The following is a 24292-nucleotide window of genomic DNA, read 5'->3' as shown; positions in this document are numbered from 1 at the left end:
AGAGAGACAAAAATTCTGTCTTCCATTTGACTAGTACACATTTTGAATAAAATTCTTATGAGTGAGCTTGCATTTGAATAAACTATTCTACTGGTACTCATGTCCTAGAAAAATTGACATTCTTTGCAATATTCAGTGCTTTTTGTTTAAACTAAACTCACTGAGCTTAATACTTCAGGTAAAAAATGACATATTGCATTCTTCCCAGACATTAAAGAATGCAACATGTTGCACTTACAGGTGAAGGGATATATTCAACAAGATATAACTTTTATAACACAGAAACCACTGCAATTAGTAAAGTTACTTCCAAGCTGTAATCATGCTCTTTCTCATGCAAAAATGTGGGAAAAGAGTAAACGGATGGTCTAATAGCATCCAATAACAGAGGATGATCTTTAAAACAGAATCCCATAGTCCTTGTGCTAAACTTCTACAGAAATTAAAGGGATAAAATTGTTCCTTCGGTTTCTGATGCCAAATTTATTCAAATTTATTCTTACTTTGACTATCTTGAAATTCTCTAAACAGTAATTATGTCTTTAAGTATGTACTAGATAAAAATGTCAATGACCAAAAATTCCTTGGACAATATAAAGTTACGGGGAATAGCAATATGAAATGTCTTAACTCAAGTTCAACATGCCTTATGGTATGCTCTTGTGCACAGAAGTAAATACAGCTGTCTAGTTACATTACTGCTACCCTGAGATTCTTCTAAATTAAAAATCTGAGATCACAGCCACTATGTGTGAGTGCCAGGCTATCTGTAATTATTTCAGTGCATTTGTGTTGTCTCTTAACCCCACAGCCAGCATTATGGTTTATTAACAGACTGTCCCATCCAACTGCTTGATTCTGGAAGCAAATAGTATCTAAACATAGCACAAGGTCAGAAACAGTGTCAGCTAATAAAATGATTCAGCTTTTATCAGACACATTTGCATCTGGTTTTCTAATGCAGAGAACATGCTGAGGTAGAGGAAACAGGACATAGTACAGATTTTCTTTTAGTATAGGAACTTTTGAACTAAAATACAAATTCTTACCCTTGACTGAGAACCACAGTAAGCTAATTTTGCACAGTTAGCATAGATGGGCCTAAATGACTCTCAGCAAGTAGCAGATAGACAAATCAAATCTTAAATATGAAGGTTATTTCTTTTTGTGACAAGGGTGATACCACATAAAACACATGTTCTCCCAGAGCAGCTCAATAAATTCATTAAATATGGACATATAAACTGTGAGTAAGTTTTGTCTCTCTATTTCTGTCACTTCAACACATATCCAAAATCAGCACTGCTTTTCCTTTTCAACCCTGCCGGGAGGCTTTCCACATGCCTTAACTGACTTTCTCTTCTTGCACTTAACTCCTGTCCTGTCCGTAATTTTCATACTATTTTGTATAAGGAATGAGAATATTTTTACTAAGGTAGCATAAATGAAGTAGAATGAGAAATTAATCCCTAAGGACTTTCAAGCAAAATAAAATAGTGAAAAAGGCCCTCAGGAACAGGTGGTAAATCTGTACTGCTGCACTCACCATGATTAGCAGCTCCATTTTGCCTTTCACTGTCTTCCACCTGGCACTTCTTTTTGGCAATCTTATGCAGAATTGAGGCCCTTTCCTTGAACTTTCCTAAAAGAAAGCATTGTCATTATTAAAATGCAGCCATTTTGAGAAGCAAAATTTCTTTGCCATAGCTTAGGCTCCATAAATCAGTGCCAGTAATCTATTTCCATCCCTCCTCAAACAGCAAACATATTATTAAACAGTATCTGATGTTTTCAGATATCCTTTTTTTCTTTTTTAGTGGAAATAAAAACATATTTTTTTTTCTATTCTCAGAACTCAGCAATAAGTTGAACAAGAAATTGAAAACAAAAGCTATTATTTTTCTTCAGAAGCAGTCAGTAAAGTTCCACCTATAAAAGTGCTGGTGTAGGATTTCAGCCTAAACAGAAGATAAATATAGATGAATAAAGATACTGTAAGCAAACACAAACAGTTTCAGGTCTCAATTATTAATACAGTAACACAGAATTTCAGATAAACTTATATATTGCATCATGGTGACTGTGGTCGACTTTGTCATGTTGGACTCAGCTGTGTGCCTGTGACTTCCACAGATACTTCAGAAGCAGAAGCAAACATTTCCAGAATACATGATTTCCATACCAGCTTCTCAAAGGCAAATTTTCTTCTCAACCTGCCAGGTGTTTTTTGTTTCCCATGAGTTTAACCATGCAGCTGATCATCTAGACTGTCTCCAGGGCAACTCATCCTGTCCCAAGATAGGTCCAAGGTTCTGTCACTCTTTATTGACCACTGAGTCCAAATGACATACTAAAACTAGGCAATGTCAAAGACGGCAAATTTTAAGTGAAATTTATTTACTCCTTCCTCTACATTGGTTGATCTTAATATGTAAGGACTCTTTGGGCAGCTTATGGCAGTCTATGTTGTGTAGAAAGATGATGTATCTGCCTTTCTTTATTGTTATCCTCACTGCTATTGCTCTTCAAGTCTTTTTTTATCTTTTTTAAAAGTATAACTGGTGGCTATAGTACAGTACACTTCTAATTAAGAACACTATTACCATACAGGGCCCAAGACTGTTTTAATTCTTCATCTCCAGTTAAAAAAAAACATTGAAAACTGTTGGTGTCCCTGCAGCAAAAACAGTGTAGGCTTAAGACCAAAAGATATTTCAATGGAATCGTATAATTGATTAACAGTGGGAAGTCACAGTGAGAAGTCATGAATGAACTCGGTTAGTTGGATAACAGTCACTGTTTCCAAGCTAAAATAAAGATACACAATAATAAATCATTAGTCAAGAAAGAAATCCTCTCTTCCCTTCTCACGAATGGAAGCTTCAAACCCCTGTACCAACACTTTTGTATATGAAGAAGCATAAGCACAGTCCACAGGGAAGAGCAGCTATCATGTGCTGGGAACTGGAATTAATTCATCAACACCAAATCACTTGGAAAGTAATAAAAATACCACAAAGATTTAATAAGCAGTACTGTCCTTTCAGCAGCCCCTATCTTTTCACAAACAGATCATGCTCCAAAAAAATAATTAGCCATTCACAATACATTGCAAAGATTATCTTTTTTGGTACATGGTACCTAGAGTAAAATTGCCTGCAGAACAGTATCTAAGCATAGAACACAATCATAAATAGCAAGCCATCTCATTATTTCAGTGCATAGGGTCAATGGCAGAGACTTTAGTTAGAAGAGGAAGAAGAAGGAAAGAGTTAAAGAAAGAAAGAAAAAGAGAGAGAGCAAAGGGAATTACTTGGGATATCAGATAAGAGAAAGCAAAAACGAGGAAAAACGCAAATCATATTTCCAAATATTTTAAGCTGAAATGCTATGAGTCAAGTCTGTTCCTAACTTCTTCTGAAACACTTTGGGCATTTAAAAAGTGCTTATCCAGAAGCATGTGTAGATACTGAAAGGTGCCTGCATAATTTTCATACAATATGTATACCAGTTTGCTAAAGGATTGCTTTACGTTTCAGACTCCAACTCAGCTTCATACGTTTGAGAATTTGGCTTGTGATACCCCAAATACACAAATGCATTTTTTGTAAGTGATGCAAATGATGCAGCTGAGACATTTTCTGAAAAATATCTGTCGAACCATCCATGTCGCCCCCTACTTCAGGATGGTGTAGGACCTTTTAATTTAAGGTTCAATTTAAAAAGTTTAATTAAAGTGATGCAGAATTCTGTAAGGATATCCTAGTCTTCTGGTTTGAGTTTGTTTGAAATGGTTTACATTTTTTAATAGAGAAACTTGAGCCATTATTGAACTGAAAATAAAATGTCTCCACAGAGATTCACACTGTTTTAGATTAGCTTAATTGAAGTTGTCTTCAATTTTTTTTCACATTTCCAAAAGCCTCCTCCCATCTTTAGGAAGTATTTCTTACACTGACTTTTAACATTGTAAGTTATATCGCTTCATTCAGGAGACTGTTCCACGCTTATAAGTCACTGTCATGGAAATTAACCTCAACATTTGAAATGGAAACTGTATTTTGCTTTATTTTTATTTCTCAGTACATGCATGGTTCAGCTTACATTGTTTTACATCATTACCTTCCATTTGGTTCACTCAGTGTAGGTAACAAATAGTGTGAGAAAATGATTAAAAGACATAATATCAACTATCAAAAGCATGAAACTAAGGAAAGCAGTAGTACTAGCCTGCATGAAGACAGTGAGATGTAAAAAGGCGGCAGAGTTATGCCTCCTCTCTCCCTTTCCCTGCCATTTTCCTCCTTCAAACCAAATCAAAACTTGTTCAGCGAAGGGGAAGCACAGAGCCACTAGGAAAAAGGACCAGCTCAGGATATTTCTAAGTCATTGAAATATACAGAAAGCCCCATCTTAGGCTCAGATCTTCCCTCATGCCTTTTTTCTCATCCTTAGGTGGGGTATTAAATAATCCATAGGAATTTTATGTTACTGTTCTTATTTCTAGGAGTAGGTAGCAGCTTATGTTCCCTCTTTAACAGTCCCATGTACTATGGGTTTGACTACCTAAGAGTAATTTTCACACCATCTGGCATCATGATAGTTTAGGTGAATGAAAATGCTTGATTCCCTGGACCCAAAATAGGATAGATTGTTACGGAAAATTCTTAATTAATCTAAATTTGCTGAACTCAGACAGATTTTGCAGCTCATTCTAATTTACAAAGGATGGGGTAGAAGGAACAAATCAAGGCCAGGTGATTAGCAAAGAAGGTAGCTTAAAACTAAATTGGTTTTATTTGAATATATGCAAACAAATCAGTATTGTATAACATAGATATGCCTTGATCTTCATGAGTAACTCCAGCTGGCATCAGCTGGCAGAGATTCTCCTCCTGATCAAGGATATATTAAAAACCCAATCCTTTGACCACAGTCTAAACTGCAGACTACAGATTCCCTAAGTCAGAAAAGCCTTTGATTTGGCAGGAAAATAGTTTATCTTCAGAAGTTCACTAGTTTAAAAAATTCAACCATTTGTCTAGTTTTCAGTCTCTGATCAAATGCCGATTACTACATCTATGCAGCTATAGCCAAGCTTTCATGAGCCTGAAGATATCAAATCTGTGGCTGTTGATCAATCTGAACTGTACCTACCAGTCCTGTCCATGGGTAGCTGTGGAACGCAACTAGTGGGTCACAATTGATCAATTCCAGAAATCCCCCTCATGTGCTTTCTCCTTTAACTTTAAAATCCTGCAGAAGCATCAAATAAAAACATGCAGTTTTGTCATGTTATAGGCTGTTCGTGGAGGTTACTTGACAGCACCAGATTACTGTGAAGGTCTCTTCCCAACTGGTAGGGTGTATTTTCTCTCCCAGTTGGGCCTGACTAATCTCCAATTAATTTAAAGTCACTTTCAGACCAAATAGGAGCAAACAAAACAATAGACATCAGTTTCTAAGACCTGGAGCACAATGGCCCTCTGGCCACGAGGCTATATCTGAATGTGTATTGCAACTTAACCATTACTTTTTGTCTCTGATTGTTCTGATGTAGCAACAAGAATAGATATGCCTGTGCTTCTCCACCAGACGACTGAAAGATTTGCTACCTCTCTGCACTCGGGGTTTGAGGACCTGGAGACAACAATGGACTATATTAGAAAAAAATCCATGGATTTGTAACTGGGGTTACATGTTCCTGTGACTAACTTTCTGCACAAAAGGCATAAAAAGCTCAGTCAAAAAAGGAAGAGAAAGAGGAAAACGGATAATGCAAATAAGTGTGATGCAGAGTGATAGTGATTATACTTTTGAAAATCCAAACAGAAAGTTCAAAATACAGCACACTTTGATCTAAATACAGCTTCTAAGATACTATTCATTACTTGCTTTGTGAAAGACATGTGAAAACAATGAGGACAGCTGTATCTGAAAAGGTAAACTATCATAGACTCTTGTCAGTGTTAATATTCCTAAAGACAAAGAGTTTTCTTTCTTATTTTTGCTACTGGAAGATTTTTGCTACTCGATTTTTGCTATTGCTACAGTATGGTCCTGGATTATTTATTCATGAGGAGTGTTTTCTGAGATGACATTGAATATCAACAGCATTACTTAAGCATAGGCACAGTATTAATATATACATATATTGTATGTATCATACTTGCACGAGTATTTTCCCACAAATAGCTACATTTAACTGTCAATAGAGTATTTATGAATATCAGAAGTGACTACTTTTGAAGTGGTAGGTTTAATACTTCAGCATAAAAAATTAAAAACTTTAACATACCCAACTCTGAGGCTACAATGAGAAATGACCTTTACATCTTGATTGTAATGAAGACTGAGATGAGACATACTGCAAAAGCTTTAGCTCTGGTAGCCATATCTGAATGGCTTGTGTTAACTACTCATTTCAGGTGCTTGAGAGGTGTATTTAAACAACATAAACACCATTGTTTGCCCAGTAAAATTTCCTGTCAGACATCTTTTCTTACATTGGTGCCATCCCTGTGAATCAGATGGTGAATCTGGGCAACGGAGGGCAAGACTGCCCTATGAGCTCACGCCTGCTACAGAAGAAAAGAGCATCTTGTAACATCAGGCACAAAGGTGGAAGGACCTGTGTCCTACAGCCAGCCCCAGAATAGTACAGTTAATTTGAGTATCAACAGCAGATACCAAAAGTGGGAAATAGTGAGAAGTTATGACTTTTTTTTTTTTTTCCCCTGGAGGAAGATCATGAGTAAGTCATATAATGAAGGTTTTTCTTAAAACCTTCTTAACTTCAAGATTAATCTAAACTAGAAAATAACTGTGTTTTTAAAAACAGAGAATTAAGCTATTTGACTTATATTCCCAACGTGAAAACCAAGTAGGAATAGACAGCTAAGTTTTCTACAGGCCTCAAGCTTATCTCGATCCTTGAACACACCACCACTAATTATTAAACTGAACATTCATGAAACAATCTGTCTGGCATTGTAATCAGAGAGCTGGACAAGAGGTCTTGATCCTACAGACAATCAGGTCTCAGTTCAGGGAAACTTCCAAGTTACAGAAATGCTGACCACACTAGGACCGAAAGCACGTGCTGGAAAATTACTACATAGCTAACTGCTTTCCTGAATTAGTACAATAAACTGCAACACTTTTGAATCAGCAGAAAAATTTTTGAAGATTTCATTGAGTCCTGATTCAGGCCCTAATTACTTCCTTCTTGTATTGCTAGAATCAGGATTTTAAATTGCATAAATTTTGTATTGCAATTAAGCATACAATTAATACTCCAGGAATAGTCATGCCTAGTTTTTAAACTTTATCCATTACTTTTGAATAATACAGTAAAGTGAATTCACTTAATAATTGTTCTCAAACGGACTGATTTGAACATCCATAAATTAATTCATCTTCTCGAATGCATTGTAAAACATGGTATAAAATAAGCACCTACAATCCGTGTTATACTGTGCCTTATAATTTGCAAGTGTGCTTTTGCATGTATGTTCTTTAATAAAAGCATTCCATTGTATCTCCTTATCTGAAATAGCAAAACCAAAATGCTGAAGAAAAAAAAACCTGAAAAAGGAGCCATAACTGATCGCGCCATCAATGAAGACATGCAAAAAGGAGTTATTAAAAAATGGAGAAACTGAAAATAGGACTAAGAAAAATGAAGGAAAAAATAAACACATAAAAGGCGCTTAAAGGGCTTCAAAAAAAGCTGATACAAACAATTCTAAAATATTTCTTACCTTCTTCAGTCATTGTGTCATAATATTTTAGGTTTCCATATGATCCAAGCTCTACAACATCACAGTAAAAGACACAAAGATAAGGAACCAGCAGACATTCAAGAAACGTACATGTTTTTGCATGTGCTTCATAAACTCGAACAGTGATTATGCAAAAAATTCTGCAGGACAGCAAAACATGGATTACAGAAATGGTAGTGCCTTCCCCCCAGAAATATGACAATTCACTGGCTTTAGATGAGTAAGTTGCTAAGGTGAGATGTAGAAGAAGCACTGAAATCTAAAATTCAGCCTTTCCAAGGTGATTGCCATTTGGTGCCTCTACTTTTGGGAAAACACAATAAACCTTGACAGTACCTAATCAGCAGGAGCTTTGGAAACTAAGCTCTTTTAACATTCTCCAGGTCAGACATTCAAATAGTTAGGCATCCAAATTAATCAAAAAATCTCAAAACATATAATCTAAGGAACTGTTCATAAAGCTGTTCCACAAAAATTGTTTTGATACCAGTGCTGATGTTGACTTGCTTTAGAGGGTTTACTTAATTTAACCACTCTCTTGTCACTTGTGAAATCAGAAAAGAATTATTTACTCACTTCATCAGGTGGTAGGAGACCTAAATTAATTAAATTATTAAAAAGATTAAATTAAATAAATTGAATATATTGCATTACTATATTCTAGCATGGCAGAGAAAATGGAATGAAGAGATTTCCAGATCTGTAGGGCTACAATTACTTTGCTGTGATGCAATCTTGTATGAAATCCACTTTTGTCTCCAGATGTTGCTTTACACTTCATTTCTTAAAGTGCTTTTTTCTTAAAGTTTGGCATATATGTAAATATATATATAAATACAATAATTAATTGTTGTGGTTTAAGCCCAGCCAGCAACTAGGCACCACACAGCCGCTTGCTCACTCCCTGGCCTCCCAGTGGGATGGGAAGAATTGGAAAAAAAAGTAAAACTCGTGGGTTGAGAAAAGAACCATTTAATATAATATAGTAAAATATAGTAATAATAACAACAACAACAATAATAGTAATGAAAAGGAATATAATAATAAAATAAATTAATAATAAAATAAAAATAACAACAATAATAATAATAAAAGTAAAACCCAAGAAAAGACAAGTGATGCACAATGCAATTGCTCACCACCCACTGACCAATGTCGAAGTAGCAATCCACCCCTCCCAGCCAACTCCCCCCAGTTTATATACTGAGCATGATGCCCTATGGTGGAATATCCCCTTGGCTAGTGCAGGTCAGTAGTCCTGGCTGTGCTCCCTCCCAGCTTCTTGTACACCTCCTCACTGACAGAGCACGGGAAACTGAAAAATCGTTAACTTAGGGTAAGCGCTACTTAGCAACAACTGAAACATCACTGTGTTATTAACATTATTCTAACACTAAATCCAAAACACACTGCACCAGCTACTAAGAAGAAAATTAACTCTATTCCAGCCAAAACCAGGACATCAATGTAGGTCTACAAAACAGGACAGAGAAAAATTAAGCACAAGGAGGAATTTGTAAATTATTTGTCTGGGGAATTTGTGGATGATTTCACTCATCATTTTTATGTAAAGTTTTACAACTGAGCTTCTGAGCATCCAACCTTTGATAGAATATAATCATTTAAAAATTGATACTTAACAGTTTGGTAGTGCTGTTTTCTTTAGAAATATTCTCTCTTCATGTTTATGAAACAGCTTAAGCAATTAAATGTACAAATGCTGTCCAATTATTTTGTTTTTAGCTGATGCATCTCGTGATCTTTCAATATTTTTCCACATGAGTAAATTTCAATTGAGGTCTGGCTATTAGTTTTCAACTGTAAAATACTGTGATGATATGCAAATCTGACACTTCGAAAGATCCCCTTTTTTTAATCTATTTGAAGATACCCGAATCTGCCAAATGAACATTCTTTACATCATTTGCAGAGACAGAGAACGCTTTACGCCATGTAGCTAAAAAGCACATGATATTATCACTGTTAATTTTTAAAAATACTTATGATTGGATTGTAAAGATTTTTTCATAGACATACTTTATCAAAACCAGTTACAAATACTGACATACTCTTGCTCGTACAATGCAGTGTCTTTCTTGAACGTAAGTATGCTCATTAGAATATGACGTTACTCTAAGTCTCTCTTCAAGCAAAGAAAGACATCATTTAAAGATAGAATTTAATATATTGTTTTATAATGATATACAATGCATATACTGTTTTGCAAATATGTTCTTACTGTTGCAACATAATCTTTGTAGCTGCTTTTACATAAAAGCATCTATTGTTCTACCATCTTGATTTTAGTCCTAAAGATTTGAATTCCTTACCTGAGAAGAGGTCCCAATAACTTCAATATGGACTTCCCTGCATACAGCATCTGGGATCACATGTGCTGTTTAATTAGGGCTCAGTATCTGCTGACTATGGCCAGCACCTTTGCTTAAACTTATTCTCATGGATCTCTGCCTTGATGTGTCTGGGGTGTGCTTTGCTAGAACCTGGGGTGAGGCATCCACTGGAGGATGAGGACAGGAGTGGAAAACAGATGCCAAAAGGAGTCCAAGAGTAATCAGAGAAATGGAAGTACATGCAGGAGACAACACTGCCAGAGAGGGACTTTATAAACTCATGGAGAAAAAAGACTAAGGATGGGGTTGCAGAAGGACGAAGTTGCGAAGAAGAAGGTTGTATCATAGCAACAAATTTAAGAATTAACAGAATGATAGCATCAGGCCTCTGACTTAATGGATGAAGCAGAAGAGGTTTCAGAGGAAGCCAACAACAATGGTGAATTATGCTAAAACCCCAGAAGAAATAAAAGCAGTAGCAGAAAGGCAGGGCACTTTACATACTGGCAACCCAGTTTAGATCTATTTGCTTCCCATCTGAAGTGAGACACAAGACAAACAGGAAAGAAAAAAGGACACTCTGACCTTACAGAAACTGAATAGAAAAGAAACAAGGAGATGCATGAGAGTGCATGATGCTGATGATGATCATGTTCTGGGCACTTCAGCAATTCAATATGCCATGGTTTAAACTAGGTTAATTCTTGCAGTTAGCAAAATTATTTCCAACAAAACTCTAATCTTGCTGTTGCGATTACATTCCTCAAAGCTTTTATAGTCCTATACTCAGAGCAGAACATTTTATACAATCACCAGCCTCCTGACTGCAATGCACAATGAAGATGATGCTAGAAAATGTCAGCTGCACATATTCACATGAATTATTTTGTGGATTTCAAGATTACTTGGTTCAGTGCTGCTCAGCAACACAAAAGGTCTGCCACAATACAGTCTGCTTCTAATATATTGCACTGGCTTTTGCTGTAAAATTTGGACTAAATCTGCTCTTTAGTATTTATTTTTGAATTTTCCTGTTATAATAAGATTCTATTCAATATGACTCTATGTAAACTCAAACTGAACTGAAGTACTTTTAGAAAAAAATATTGTATTGGAAAAAGTTATCAGCTTTTAAAATAAACTTATTTTAAATGGAATTGGAAATCTGAAATACTGTGATAAAGGGTACTTGAAAAAATACCCCCAAATCCAACACTATTAAAATGTGATCATTCCAGTTTCGTGAAAATGCTATGCAGTTCCCAAAGGGAGGTCATAGCAGACAGACTGGCTGACAGCCAGTACCTGCATCCCTGCTGGTCACATGAAACAAAGAGGATGCAGAGATGCAGCTTAACAGCTGATCCTCGACAGTGGCAGAGTCATTGAATTAATTTGTTTCCTTCCACATATTTTTACACCAGAAGAGAACAGAGGGTTCCTGGTAATCCTGTCTGACGTTCCTGAAAGATTACAACAACATTTGCGTTATTACCTATTGTTGTCTACTGTGTATGTAGGTGCCACACCATATCAAAGTAAACAGAAAGAATAATGTTGTTAGTCGACAGTGCTACATTATTTGTAATTTCAAATTACACTTGAGACAGCCAGCACGGCTTCACCAAGGGCAAGTCTTGCCTGACCAATCTAGTGGCCTTCTAAGAGGGAGTGACTACATCAGAGGAGAAGGGAAGAGCTACATATGTCATCTATCTGGACTTCTGTAAGACCTTTGACACAGTCCCCCACAACATCCCTCTCTCTAAATTGGAGACATGTGGATTTGATGGCTGGACCATTCAGTGGATGAGGAATTGGTTGGATGGTCACATCCAGAGGGTAGTGGTCAACAGCTCAATGTCCATATGGAGATCAGTGACAAGTGGTGTCCCTCAGGGGTCTGTATTGGGACCAGTACTGTTTAATGTCTTCATCAATGACATAGACAGTGGGATCAAGTGCACCCTCAGCAAGTTTGCAGACAACACCAAGCTGAGTGGCGCGGCTGACACGCCTGAGGGATGGGATGCCACCCAGAAGGACCTGGACAAGCTCAAGAAGTGGGCCCATGTGAACCTCAGGAGGTTCAACAAGGCCAAATGCAAGGTCCTGCACCTGGGTTGGGGCAAACCCCAGTGTCAACAGAGGCTGGGGGATGAAGAGATTGAGCAGTCCTGCAGGAAGGACTTGGGGATACTGGCGGATGAAAAGCTGGACATGAGCCAGCAATGTGCGCTCGCAGCCCAGAAAGCCAACCATATCCTGGCTGCATCAAAAGAAACATGGCCAGCAGGTCAAGGGAGATGATTCTGCCCCTCTACTCTGCTCTGGTGAGACCCCACCTGGAGTACTGCATCCAGCTCCAGAGTCCCCAGCACAGGAAAGACATGGACCTGTTGGAGCGGGTCTAGAGGAGGGCCACAAAAATGATCAGAAGGATGGAACACCTCTCCTATGAGGACAGGCTGTGAGACTTGGGGTTGTTCAGCCTGGAGAAGAGAAGGCTCCAGGAAGACCTTATTGTAACTTTTCAATACTTAAAGGGGGACTATAAGAAAGACAGGGACAAACTTTTTAGTAGGGCCTGTAGCAGGTAATGATTTTAAACTAAAAGAGGGTAGATTCAGACTAGATAAGGAAGATATTTTTTACAACAAGGGTGGTGAGACACAGGAACAGGCTGCCCAGAGAGGTGGTACATGCCCCATCCCTGGAAACATGCAAGATCAGATTGGATGGGCCTCTGAGCAACCTGATCTAGTTGCAGATGTCCCTGCTCCTTGCAGGGGGTGTTGGACTAGATGATCTTTAAAGGTTCCTTCCAACCCAAACTGCTCTATGATTCTACAAAATAATATATCTAATGACTCAATTTATTTTCAATGTTCACTCATTTCAGTATTGAAGATACAGTCTGTGGTGAAATACCCATTTCTGCCTTTTAAGTATAGTGCCCCAAGCTGCCATAGAAGGTAAGTGTAGCCAGTACTTCTCTGCTCTCCTGCTATGAAGATCTCAGATGCAGATTGCAGTTGTCCCTAGTTATGTTAGAAATGAGCCTGGCTCAGAGTTTCTCAAAATACTCATAAGACATACAGATATTTTAGAGATAGTAACCTGCATTGCTAAAGGTATGTATGCCTTCGTGAAAAATGTGAACTCAGACTCTCAAAACAAAGTAATGCATTGTGGGTTTCTTCAACAAGCATAAGACTTTCACTCCGCATAAAAAACCATATTTGTATAACAATTCATGTCACACTTCTCCAAGGCAATTAAACAGCTTAAAAGTTGACATATCTTTTACTCAAAACAAAATTGCTAAAGAGAAATCACTGAAGGCAATCCCTGAATTTTTAGCGCAATTCCCCCGTTGCATTTACTTGATCTTCCTTGTGTTTGAATTCCACAGTCATGATGGTGTCAAGGCATAATCCTTCATCAGCATCAGTGGGAGCTTGGCTTAGAAGGAATTGTGAGGCATACCGGAACTAGCAGATGGAGACCATATATTTTTCCTGAGTTTTCATGTCCATAAATTCAACCTACCAAAAGGTTGAATGCATAAGAGATAAGGGAGAAGTGAAATGAGAGAGTAAGGGCTCAAAACTGATGAAATTGAGAATGAGCACGCAGCCAAGAACTGCAACTTAAAAGCAAGCAAATAATTATTAAAAAGATTGTAAACATGAAGCCTAACCAAGTATTGGAGACAGAAGTGAATTTTTGTGCGTGAGGTTGCACACATAATTCTGAAAGTCAGCAAGTGTCTGACAGTCAAAGACATTAATTTGGTAATCCACTGTTCCCCTTTACATCTGTCTGATATGACCTTTGATTTGCACTTACTGTTGTCATCATGCTTAACAGGATCTCCTTTTTTTATTTGTATTTTTTTAGAAGAAGGCTGAGGAGTTAGGCCAAAGGACTTAGAGGAATTCATATTATAACATCAAGGATGACTGGGTTGTTTATCCTTAATATTTACTGTCATTTCTTCTAGCTTTCACGGTCTTGAGAAAATTCAATTAGGTAATCAGATACTCAACCATAAACAAAAAAAGGAGGCCACTTCAAAAGTCTTGCTAGGTAAATTGTAGCAGCTATCCAATCTAAATTGGAATCAAGGCTTGATTTGGTTTTATCAGTGATGTTAGATTAGGAACAAAGAACTCTCAATGCTAAAAACTTGTGAAAGATCTCACAGAGCTTAATATTACAGGTGTAAAATGAGAGTCCTAACCTCTAGCAGATCTTTAACAAAAGATAATGCCTTTGTACATAGACTATTCAGGGCAAAACACAAAAAATCCCACCAACTGAAGGATAACAGGCATTGTGAAATTTAAAAAGGAAGAATTCTTTTGAAATAATTTTCTTTCAGTAAATCTCATCTTAATATTGACTCCTACCTTTTATGAACTTCATAAACCTCTTAACTTTCTCATAGAGTACTTATATCCCATCTGGGATAGACTGGGACTGCTGTGGCAGTTTGTATGTATTATCACTGCAGAATGCAGAGGAGAGAAAACAAATGTTGTTTTAAAAAGCAAAACACTTTATCTCCTACTACCTCCAGATCAACAAAACTATGCAAGTTATAATTAAATGCTGTAGCCTACATTTTTACTTGTGGACCATCAAGCTGCCTGTTCTTGCAAAATGGAGGCTTTGTCACTGAGCTGGTGTAGTGGAAAATACAAAGGGACCTCTTTTGGATCTGAGTAATATAGTAGGTAATAATAGTTGCATGCATTTTAGAATTACATGTTTTTGGATTATGCTACTACCAGTACCGCTTTATTAACACTTCTAAGCAAATACAGAAAATCATATAAATGAAGACTTTCAGGTACTTGAACAGTTGGCAGTACACTGGGAATAACTAAATTATGTAATACTCTGTGCATCTGAGCTCTTAAAACACTCGTGGTCACCTTTCATCTGTCTTTAAATTACAAGCCTTCTACTCCTGTTTTCTCTCCTCATGTGTCCTTACTCTGTTTTTTATTGTAGGTGGTTTTGTCCTGATAATAATCTTATTAAAGTTGTCTGCTTTTGTTATAATTAGTTTATTGCAATTTTATCAAATTGGAGTGTGAATAGAAATACAATTAAGAATTTATACAATCATATCAGTAGAGTTCTGGACAGCTCAGGACAGTCACAGCACTCAAAAGCAAGATCTGCCTATTACTTTGCTCTTAGTGCAGCATTTAAAATCGGGGGGGGTTAAGTGATTTTTTTTTTTTTATTTAAGAAAAGTATGAAGTGCTTGTTCCTGAGGGTTTTGCTTCCTTTTCCGACTTCTTTCACTCGTAAATTACCTTTGAGCCATCTGCGACCAAACTCTTGAAGACAGGTGCCATACATTCTCCAGAATGTAATAACATCAAAAGACAACCATTATATAACAGAATTGACCTTGCCTGGATCAAACACAATTCCCACTGGCTTTGAATGGGGTATTTATCTTTGCAGAATTTTCAAATATTCATGAAAATGGGAATTCCAAGATGTAGAAGTGAAAAACTCATCTTACTGATGATATTGGGAGCTTTACCACTAATTCTGATGGGGTTGGGATTTCACTGAGTGTATGTGGGACCAGGCACTGGGGGGTACTGGACACATACAACTCCAAATGCAATAAATTCCAGCAGTTCTGGTTTTCAGCATGTCCAAGGAGAATAATGTAAGGACAGCATATGTTCCATTCACTCTTCAAAATCCAACCAGCTTGTGGAAGATGAAGCCATCTGCCATGTGCAAACTGTACTAAAGGAAATCTTCCTCTTTCATCTTCAATAGAACATCCCTCAGAGCTACTATTACTCCCTGATCTGTACAGATTTGTAAATTATTTATGTTTTTTGTTGTTCATATGTTTAACAAGGAAATTCAGAATTAGGAAGAAACTTAAAATGAAGCTAAAGCCATTAAGCATGGAAATGCACAGTCAGGACAGCTGTACCCTGCTCTGGGATCACACTTGCATTTAAATATTCATGTCTTCCTTGCATACTCTGTAGGGAATCCCAAGAAGAATATGCTGTCTGAAGAACAGGGTATCACTGGAAAATATCAGGGAGATGAGAGACAAGAATTTTGCCTGCAGTGAGCGGCTTGAGTAGATTCTAGTTAAAAGAATAAAGCATGACATACAGAAATAAATTGTTGCGAAAACTAACATTTACCATAAAAAATCCCACAAGGATTAAATTTCAGATTTTCAAAAGTAAATTAAAAAAAGGCATCAGAAAACTTCCATTATTTAAAATTTGCTACCTACAAAGAGCAATACTGCTTTTAAAGGGAGACCTGTTCTTCAATTTTTAAGTAGCTAGAAATTCTATCAGTGAAACTAGCAATGAGTCCGTCCTTCTCTTTGTACCTTGGGTCCATCTGAAATTAAGTAGACCTGACATTTATTGCTGCAGAGTTTGAGAATATCACAACAAACAGCTACATTTTGCCATTGAACTGCCCATTCTGAGAGAAATTTGTAAGGGTTTCTCTGCACCCCAAGTTATGTATAACAAAAACATACCAAATTTTTGATACACATCACTAACTATAGACAAATTCTGTGGATAGGATAAAAGTTGCAAGCCCACTCACCCTACAGTCATGGAAGTGCAGCCACTGTCTTTACAAAAAGCAAGACCTACATCCCCCAAATATGACAAGACTGAAGTGGTCCCTGCAGGTATGCTAAATAAACCCACTCAGTAAAATAATTCAGACTTCAAAAGTCTACTTCTTTGTTTGAAGATATACATTTGTGACTGACATTTAGATAAATCAGCTGAACAAAAACTTCATAGTAAAATTCTCTTCATTAGTCTAAGATACTATTTTCTCTATGCCAAAGGCGCACATCTTTGTAGACAGCTCAGGTTCCACAGCTGTTACAGTGACATTTACATTTTATGTGCGCTACATGGAAGTTTGTAAATTCAACTGCTATCCACTTTTAGCTTTGAAATCTTAAGTAATACTGGGAGAAACAGCTATTTAATTTCTCTGACTCTCAACTTTCTGACAGATCTTAATAGGGCTATCTAAAACACCACCTCTGCCTATTTAAATAGATCTGCCCTTAGCTGCACATAACCCACAGTTTCTATTCTACCTATGCGGTTGCTCACTCTGGCAGCGTAGGGAGTTCTACCTACAGTTTCTGAATTCAGTTTGATGCTGGTGATATCTGTAAAAATACTCATCTCATCTACATTAACCATGCAATCTCAGGCATCTAAATAGGGAACACAATTTCTGTGGTCTCTACCATAATTGAAAGGTAAAGGAAGGGGAAAGGAGGCCTCACTGGAGAGTGATGTGCCTCATCGCTTCACCAATCTCATTTAGCTGTTTAAAATCTTGGAAGAAAGCTTTCTTCTTGCTAATGACTGTGCAGAGAACCGTGCCACTGAAAGCTGAGCTAGCAATGTGCCCTTACACCAAGGGCAGCCAACAGCACCCTTGGTTCCATTAGGCAAAGCATTGTCAGCGGGTTGAAGGAGGTGATTTCCCTCCACCCAGTGCTGGTGAGACATATCCGGATGCTCTGTTCAGTCCTGGGCTCACCAGTACAGGACAACTGTGGACATACTGGAGCAAGTCCAGCACTGGGCCACAAAGATCATGAAGGGAGTAGAGCATCTCTCATATGAAGAGAGGTTGAGAGAGCTGGGACTGTTCAGCCTGGAGGAGAGAAGGCTCGGGGATTTCTTATCTATGTGTTTGAATACCTGATTGAAGGGAAAGAAGAAGAGGGAACAAGACTCTTCTCAGAAGTGCCCATTGGCAGGGGAGAGTCAATGGGTACAAATTAAAAATGAGGACATTCTATCTGGACAGAAGAAAACACATTTTACGGTGATGATGGTCAAACACTGGAATGGGTTTCCCAGAAAGACTGTGGAGTCTCTATTTGTGGAGATATTCAAAACCTGACTGGACACAGTCCTGGGCAACCTGCTCTAGCTGATCCTGCTTGAGTAGGAAGTTGGACTAGCTGAATTCTGTAATTTAAGAGGTCACTTCCAAACTATGTGGAAAAAAAAAAAATTCTGTGAAAGCTAGCTGCACAAAGAGGGCATGAGTATTTGCCTTTGTAAGACATGACACTCCATTCTGAAGATCAGCCTAATCGCCCTTTTTATTGGTTTCCTATCTTCATATCAGACTGAGATACCGTGGGATGGAGATAAAGGGAAGACACTAGATTGTAACTAATAGCTATTAATTTGTATATGAGCCTGGCAGGAAGCCCCCATCTTCTCTGGCAGAAGTCCCTTGCAAACATTTCAGCCTTCAGCAGAGGAGGAAGCCAAAATGCTCTGAGTGCCCTGCTCAGAGGGCTGTTTTTCCCTAGTGAGCCAGAAGAGGAAGCAAGAACTGTTACAAGCTGGGTAAGAATAAGTGTGCAAGAAGAAGGATGCTGACCTCCTCTGTAAGCCCACAGGTGTGCCTAAAGGACATTCAAGAATGATGAAGGATCTAGAGCAGAGATAGTTAACATACATAATTATTTTTATTAATTTTGTCTAGATTTGCATATTTCCTCATTTTAGATAAAATGCTGTGGTGCTCATAAGCCACTGAAGAATTATTTCTTTAATCTCTGGCATGGTGCTAGGAAGTGCACTGAAGTCCTGCAGCATCCACACACTGGAACTGAGGAAAGTGGAAGTGCTCAGGTTACTTCAGCAATGCAGGAGCTGAGTATTACCCATGAGTTGGTGTAAGCTGAGCTGCCTGGCCTTACTTCTCTGAGGATATAATAAATAAACAGCTTCAACCAAAAAAGGCTCCCAATGGGAGTGAGCAGAGACATGATGGTGCAGCTTACCTAGGTCAAGGGAAGAACAAGAGCACAAAGTTTGTAAAATGAGACCAAAGCTGGGAGTCTGCTGAGTGACCAGGCAGGTGAAGGTTACCCAACCTTTGTCAGCTGTCTTTGGGGTAAGCTGACATTTTTCATGACATCTCAGAAAAGAACACAAGTAGCAGCAGCAAATTAAGCAAAACAGTTTGAGGTGAACGGAAAAGCTGGGAAATTCTTAAGATCAGTATCTAGGAACACAACAGGATCTAGTGAGTAATTATAAATAATTCACTACTATGTCAAAAACTTTGAGGGTCACATCATTCTTTATTTTACTGAGAAGCATGAATGCAGGTTTCTGGTCTTCTTTGTCAGAGCAGACAGTGACAGTACCACATTTTTCTGCATTCAGTGAAGGGACAGAATTGTCAGCTCAGCTTTATGTAACAGAAGGTTACTTCTCTCACCACTAACATGCACTATATTTATGTTTTAAAAAAAGTAAAGCATAAAAGATAAACAACAACTTTTCTGCAGAAGTACATCCTGTAGTTTTCCACTTTGGAAATAGGAGTAGAGATGGGAATAGGAGAGAATTGCCAAAGACACCTACTTCTGACTGGGGACTGAGCCATGACAGAGATTTAGATCACACTCATTTTCATGCAGAGGATGCCATTTGCATATGAGTTATATCCTTGTCACACAGGAGCAAGGGAGTCAGCATCTAGCTAAATCCTCCCTTGTGGAAGATGTTTTGTTGGCCCGTGGCACCTTAGCAGCAGACAGAAAAGGGGTGGCATGATAAGGAAAAGATCTCATTCTTCCTGTACCCTTCTAAATCTGCGCAAGAAAAGCAAGGTAGCCTCAGGTTGCACTGGTGCTCTGAATCATCACTTCACCACTGGTATCTTCTCTTTTCAAAAGAGTACACATAGGAGCCTCTAGAGAGGAAAACCTCCCTCCACAATCCTGAATGAATCAGTCTTTAAAGTAACCTACAACTCGTAGGGAGAAGGTAGGCTTGCTATTCATGGCAGACACTTCCATACAAAATACTTTCCATGCTTTTTCTTCCCTGCTCCCACTGCAAAACAACAGCCCTCTTCTATTAAAAAATGTAAAGAGATCTTTGTAAATCCTACACTTTCATAACCCAGGAATGTCTGTTTCAAAACTAGGACAAAGGTATCTGAGGTACAGGACTCAGAAGAAAAAAAGCCACAAATGATCAACAATTGCCATGATTTATGTTCAAGTTGCTAGTATTTTGGATTGGGGCCTGACCAACCCAGCAGGTCTGATGATGCCATCCTTATTCATATGGGTAATGCTGTTATGAACAGTCCAGCTCACTACTCAGTGAATAAAGGATTGCCAGACCAGCACTTAAGCAGAAGCAAATATGGCACAGGATTTCCTGGGGATTAATGACTGGCTGGGAGCTGATGATAGCCTGATGCACAGGCAGTCATTAATCTTAATCCTCAGGAAATGATCTATACCAAGGTCATTTTTTTCTGTAATAAGATAAAAGCAAACAAAAACCTAATGTCATGCGGATATTTATATTTTTAACGTACTGTGAGGCTTCAACTGTAATGCAAAGTTCACGTCCCATCAACAAATACCCTACACATTCGCCTGTTAGAATGGCTGAACTATTACCTTCTTATAAGCTTTATGCTGAGACCAAGATTTTTAAGAGGAGAAGCCTTCCTTGTCTTAGACTGTTAATCCACAGCATGGCCGCATACCTGCCTAAATGCGAAGTGCCAAACGTCCAGCAACTCTCACTGATCTCAGATGTTACTCATCTGTCAGAGGTGGGCTGTACACTTTGCAAGCCCACTAATTCCAGAGAGTTTACAAGCTGGCTTTCACAAGATGGGCACAACCCATGGCAAAACCACATCAGTGTGGAAAGGGAAAGGGAAGGACAGGTTCAAAAGTGTGTAATCGTATATCAGGATCACTCTGTTTACATTTTGTGGAAAGTAAAAATTTCTTAAGGTCATTTCTTTCTCATTTCAAATTTTCCTATTTTCCTACTTACAATCAAGTGCATTTTTAAAAGGCTGTCAAAGTAGAGGTTGGTTCTGACTTCACAAATGAATTATTCAGGAGTAAATATGATGAGCTGGTTTTCTATAAATACATTGCATGTCAATGTAACAATAACACTGTGTAGGTCAAGCTGACCTTTAATAGTCACATGGCCTGTTTATACATTCTATACTGCTTATGCTAGCAAGAGGACTTAGATATGACTTCTTTTCTGTCAGCCTTGCAAAGCCCACACAAGTACAAATGACAGAGCAGCGTGCCTTTTCATGCTTCCATTTTCCTTGCAATTATTCAAGAGAATAATTATTGATGTAAAGAGAAAGAAAAGCTGGATCTTCTAGCAGCAGTTCAACAACTAGAAATTTTACTTCTAATGGCAACACTTGATCTGGAAGCTGTGAAGAGTCAAGCATAAAGCTCCCAGACTTTACGGGTGCTTTTCCAGAGACTGAAAACCCAGTTCACTTGGCTGTGCCAGCTGCAGGGATGCTGGCATCTGCTTGGCAAGTGTTTTGACTGATGGACCCAGCAGTCCAGAAGAGAGCAAGTGCTGAAGATGCCATCCTACGGGAAGAGGCTGAAAGAAGGTGGTGCAGATGAGTGAGATGCAGTACGAGGAAAGGCAAAGTAAAAGGTAGCAAAATGGGGAAAGAGGAAATGAGGCTGGGAGGAGGACAGAAGGAGTATGCCCAAGTGCAGGGGGTGCCAGAGTACCTGTGTATGTGTCAGCTTTGATATACATATTTTCACACTTTTTTCCTTTGAAAGTGGCACTTTGTAATGTTCTTGTATACTGTTCTTTTGCTGCAAATCCAACAAATATGGCTAATGACACAATGGTTTTGACCTATTGATCTAAGTCATCATCTGGCAGAAATACTGAGGGGATCTAAATTGACTAATATGGGACAGAAAAATGTTCAGAACCTCTTTCTGCTATTCCTTTAAGTCTGATCCATACTCGCATTAAACGATTAGGAAGAAATTCTTTGACCTCGCAGGTCATGCACCAGGTCCATCATCCTTCATCACGTGAGTACAACAGAGCTAATTTCCTTTACTTACACAAAACTCAAAACTAACATGAATCACTTGTTTATTTCTTCATTATATCTGGGGGTTTTGTAGTAGGAAAGGGCATGTGAAGTGGAGAAAGCCACATGGGCCAGAGAAGGCACCAGGTAATCCTCTACATTCCTACATCCCCTCAAATGATGGGTTTATAGAGCAACAGACTGCACTTCTCAGATGCTTCTGAAAAATACTACCCCTTCCTTTAATTCTTAACAATGAAATGCTATCAGCTTAAAAAATTACTTAGCTAGCATGGTAAAGGTCTAGGTAAACATGATGTACCAGTTGATTTTTTGATGTTCATTATACACAGGAAGATTAAAACAGAAGGACATGGTGAGACTTTAGTAGGTAAAATTCATACAGAGCCAAACAGATAATCAATATTGCATACAGCAGGTACCCATATCCATTATCACACATATTTTTACTTTGAATGTAAGATTCAAGCACAATGACATCCAAATTTGTTAACTAGTATTACCTACCTTGGCCAGCCACAACATTTTCATCAAACTAAATTACCTTTTCTTTTATGGAGGTTTGCAGAATTATCCGAGTACAGAATAATGAATGTGGACAATTAAAAGCTCAAAATCTCAGGAAACAATATTAGTGTTCAGTGGAAATATCCAGTACTCCCTCTGTCTGCCTTCCAAACTGCCTGCAGTGCAAAAGATCTTGAAAGCAAAGTGCCTACAAATTAAGTGGTGCCTCAGAAAAGGTTAATGACCATAATGTGTGACAGAAAGTGGGTGGATTTTTTTCACATTTCTCCTATACATCTGGGAATATTTGTAAAAAACTAAAAATAGAGTTCCACATGCAAAAATACTTACTGAATTGCACTTCTATATTGGCACTTTTGTGCTCTCATTAGTTAAAATTTGAACTTTGTGAAGTCAGTGGAAATTTGAAGTATTAGCTCCTTTGATATTAACACCAACTTAGATGTCTGCACATACATAGGCTATTTGCCAGTGTCTTCTTGGCCATCTCTTCATGAAAGCTGTGCATTAAAATACAATATTTACTGCAAATGTAGGTAGATTTTTTTTTTCCCCTCATAAATTTTAACTCGGTCAGTTTTAATGAAACATACAGGTGGTTACTGCCTTGCACTTATTTAAAGGCCACAAGACCTTTATATTCCATTTTTTGAAGAATATTAATTCCAGGACAAACATAAGAGTTTGGAGAGGAAAATAACCAAACAAACAGTAAAGTATTATGAACAAAGAAAGCCTGAAGAAAATTTTACTGGAGTAATTTAAGTAAGATTTATCCATTTCAACCATCTCTATCAATCCACATTGTTCTCAAGTGTTTTAATGACATAATGAAGAACAGCATTGAGTTACCTGATAAACTTAATTATAATACCTAATTTTCAAAAGTGCTGAGCCTCTGTGTCTCCCAAGATGGATTTCAGATTTCAAAACCCCTTTTTCCTGTGCTGTTGTGAAGGGGGAAGCCTCTGGATCACACTACATGGTGCAAGCTAGCTACAGGGGAAAAGCAGTGACAAAAGGTCTGCATGCTGAACAAGCTATGTCTAGGAAACAAGTGAAATAAGCTTGAGCAGTGGAGAAATACCTGAGAGCTGATCTTATTTCTGAATCTTTGTTAAGGCCAAATTGAATTCCAGTCAACATATCTAGCTTTCCTGTGGTCTTCAAGCTGTCATAAAGGTTCTATCCCTGCTAATGAGCTCTTCCCAACCTGCTTCTGTTTTCTCTTATTTTTAAAAAATATGTGATGAAGTCTATTTACTGCTTCAGATGATTGTTATTTTTGTTTGTGTTAGCACTATTTGAGACACCACGGATGCATCTGCAGCTCAGGAGCTTTGCTTTAAAGGAAAAGAGGAGTGCAGAGGAGTGCAAAGTACTGTAATTAAAAATTATGATTTTTCATTAAAAAGTGAAAAATTGAGATTGGAAGTCTTTTCTTCTTCTAGCAGAGCAAAAAGCTTGGCTACCAGGTGGGTAAAGATGAGACGTACTTGGTGCAGCAGTTAGAAAGCCTGCTCACCTGCTGTAGTGATGCAAGTAAAGGAAGCCAAACGTTTAACTGCAAAAAATTTCTTATGTCCTTTTTCAGCATTGAATGGGAATAGATTGAGCACAGTCTCTTGATGACTCCACTTTAACAGGCAACAGACTTTGGCAGTGAAT

At 38.0% G+C, this 24292-nt stretch overlaps 1 protein-coding gene across 2 annotated transcripts in view; it reads right to left on the bottom strand.

Annotated features, from left to right (window-relative positions):
- Positions 1-24292, bottom strand: part of SLC24A2 (solute carrier family 24 (sodium/potassium/calcium exchanger), member 2) — a 110200-nt gene that overhangs the window by 26435 nt on the left and 59473 nt on the right. Inside the window, exons 4-5 of one of the 2 annotated variants that reach the window (XM_010564458.1) lie at positions 7764-7814; positions 1547-1642 (exon numbers count right to left, since the gene is read on the bottom strand). In XM_010564458.1, the coding sequence (XP_010562760.1) occupies positions 1547-1642; positions 7764-7814 (147 nt within the window). The remainder of the gene's footprint in view (positions 1-1546; positions 1643-7763; positions 7815-24292) is intronic. The other variant, XM_010564459.1, reaches the window with a different exon arrangement.

The sequence above is a fragment of the Haliaeetus leucocephalus genome, unplaced genomic scaffold (genome assembly GCF_000737465.1).
Source record: "Haliaeetus leucocephalus isolate CR32 unplaced genomic scaffold, Haliaeetus_leucocephalus-4.0 Scaffold180, whole genome shotgun sequence".
Lineage (NCBI taxonomy): Eukaryota > Metazoa > Chordata > Aves > Accipitriformes > Accipitridae > Haliaeetus > Haliaeetus leucocephalus.
Note: the sequence above shows the minus strand (reverse complement) of the source record. Positions and strands in the feature narration are given on the sequence as shown.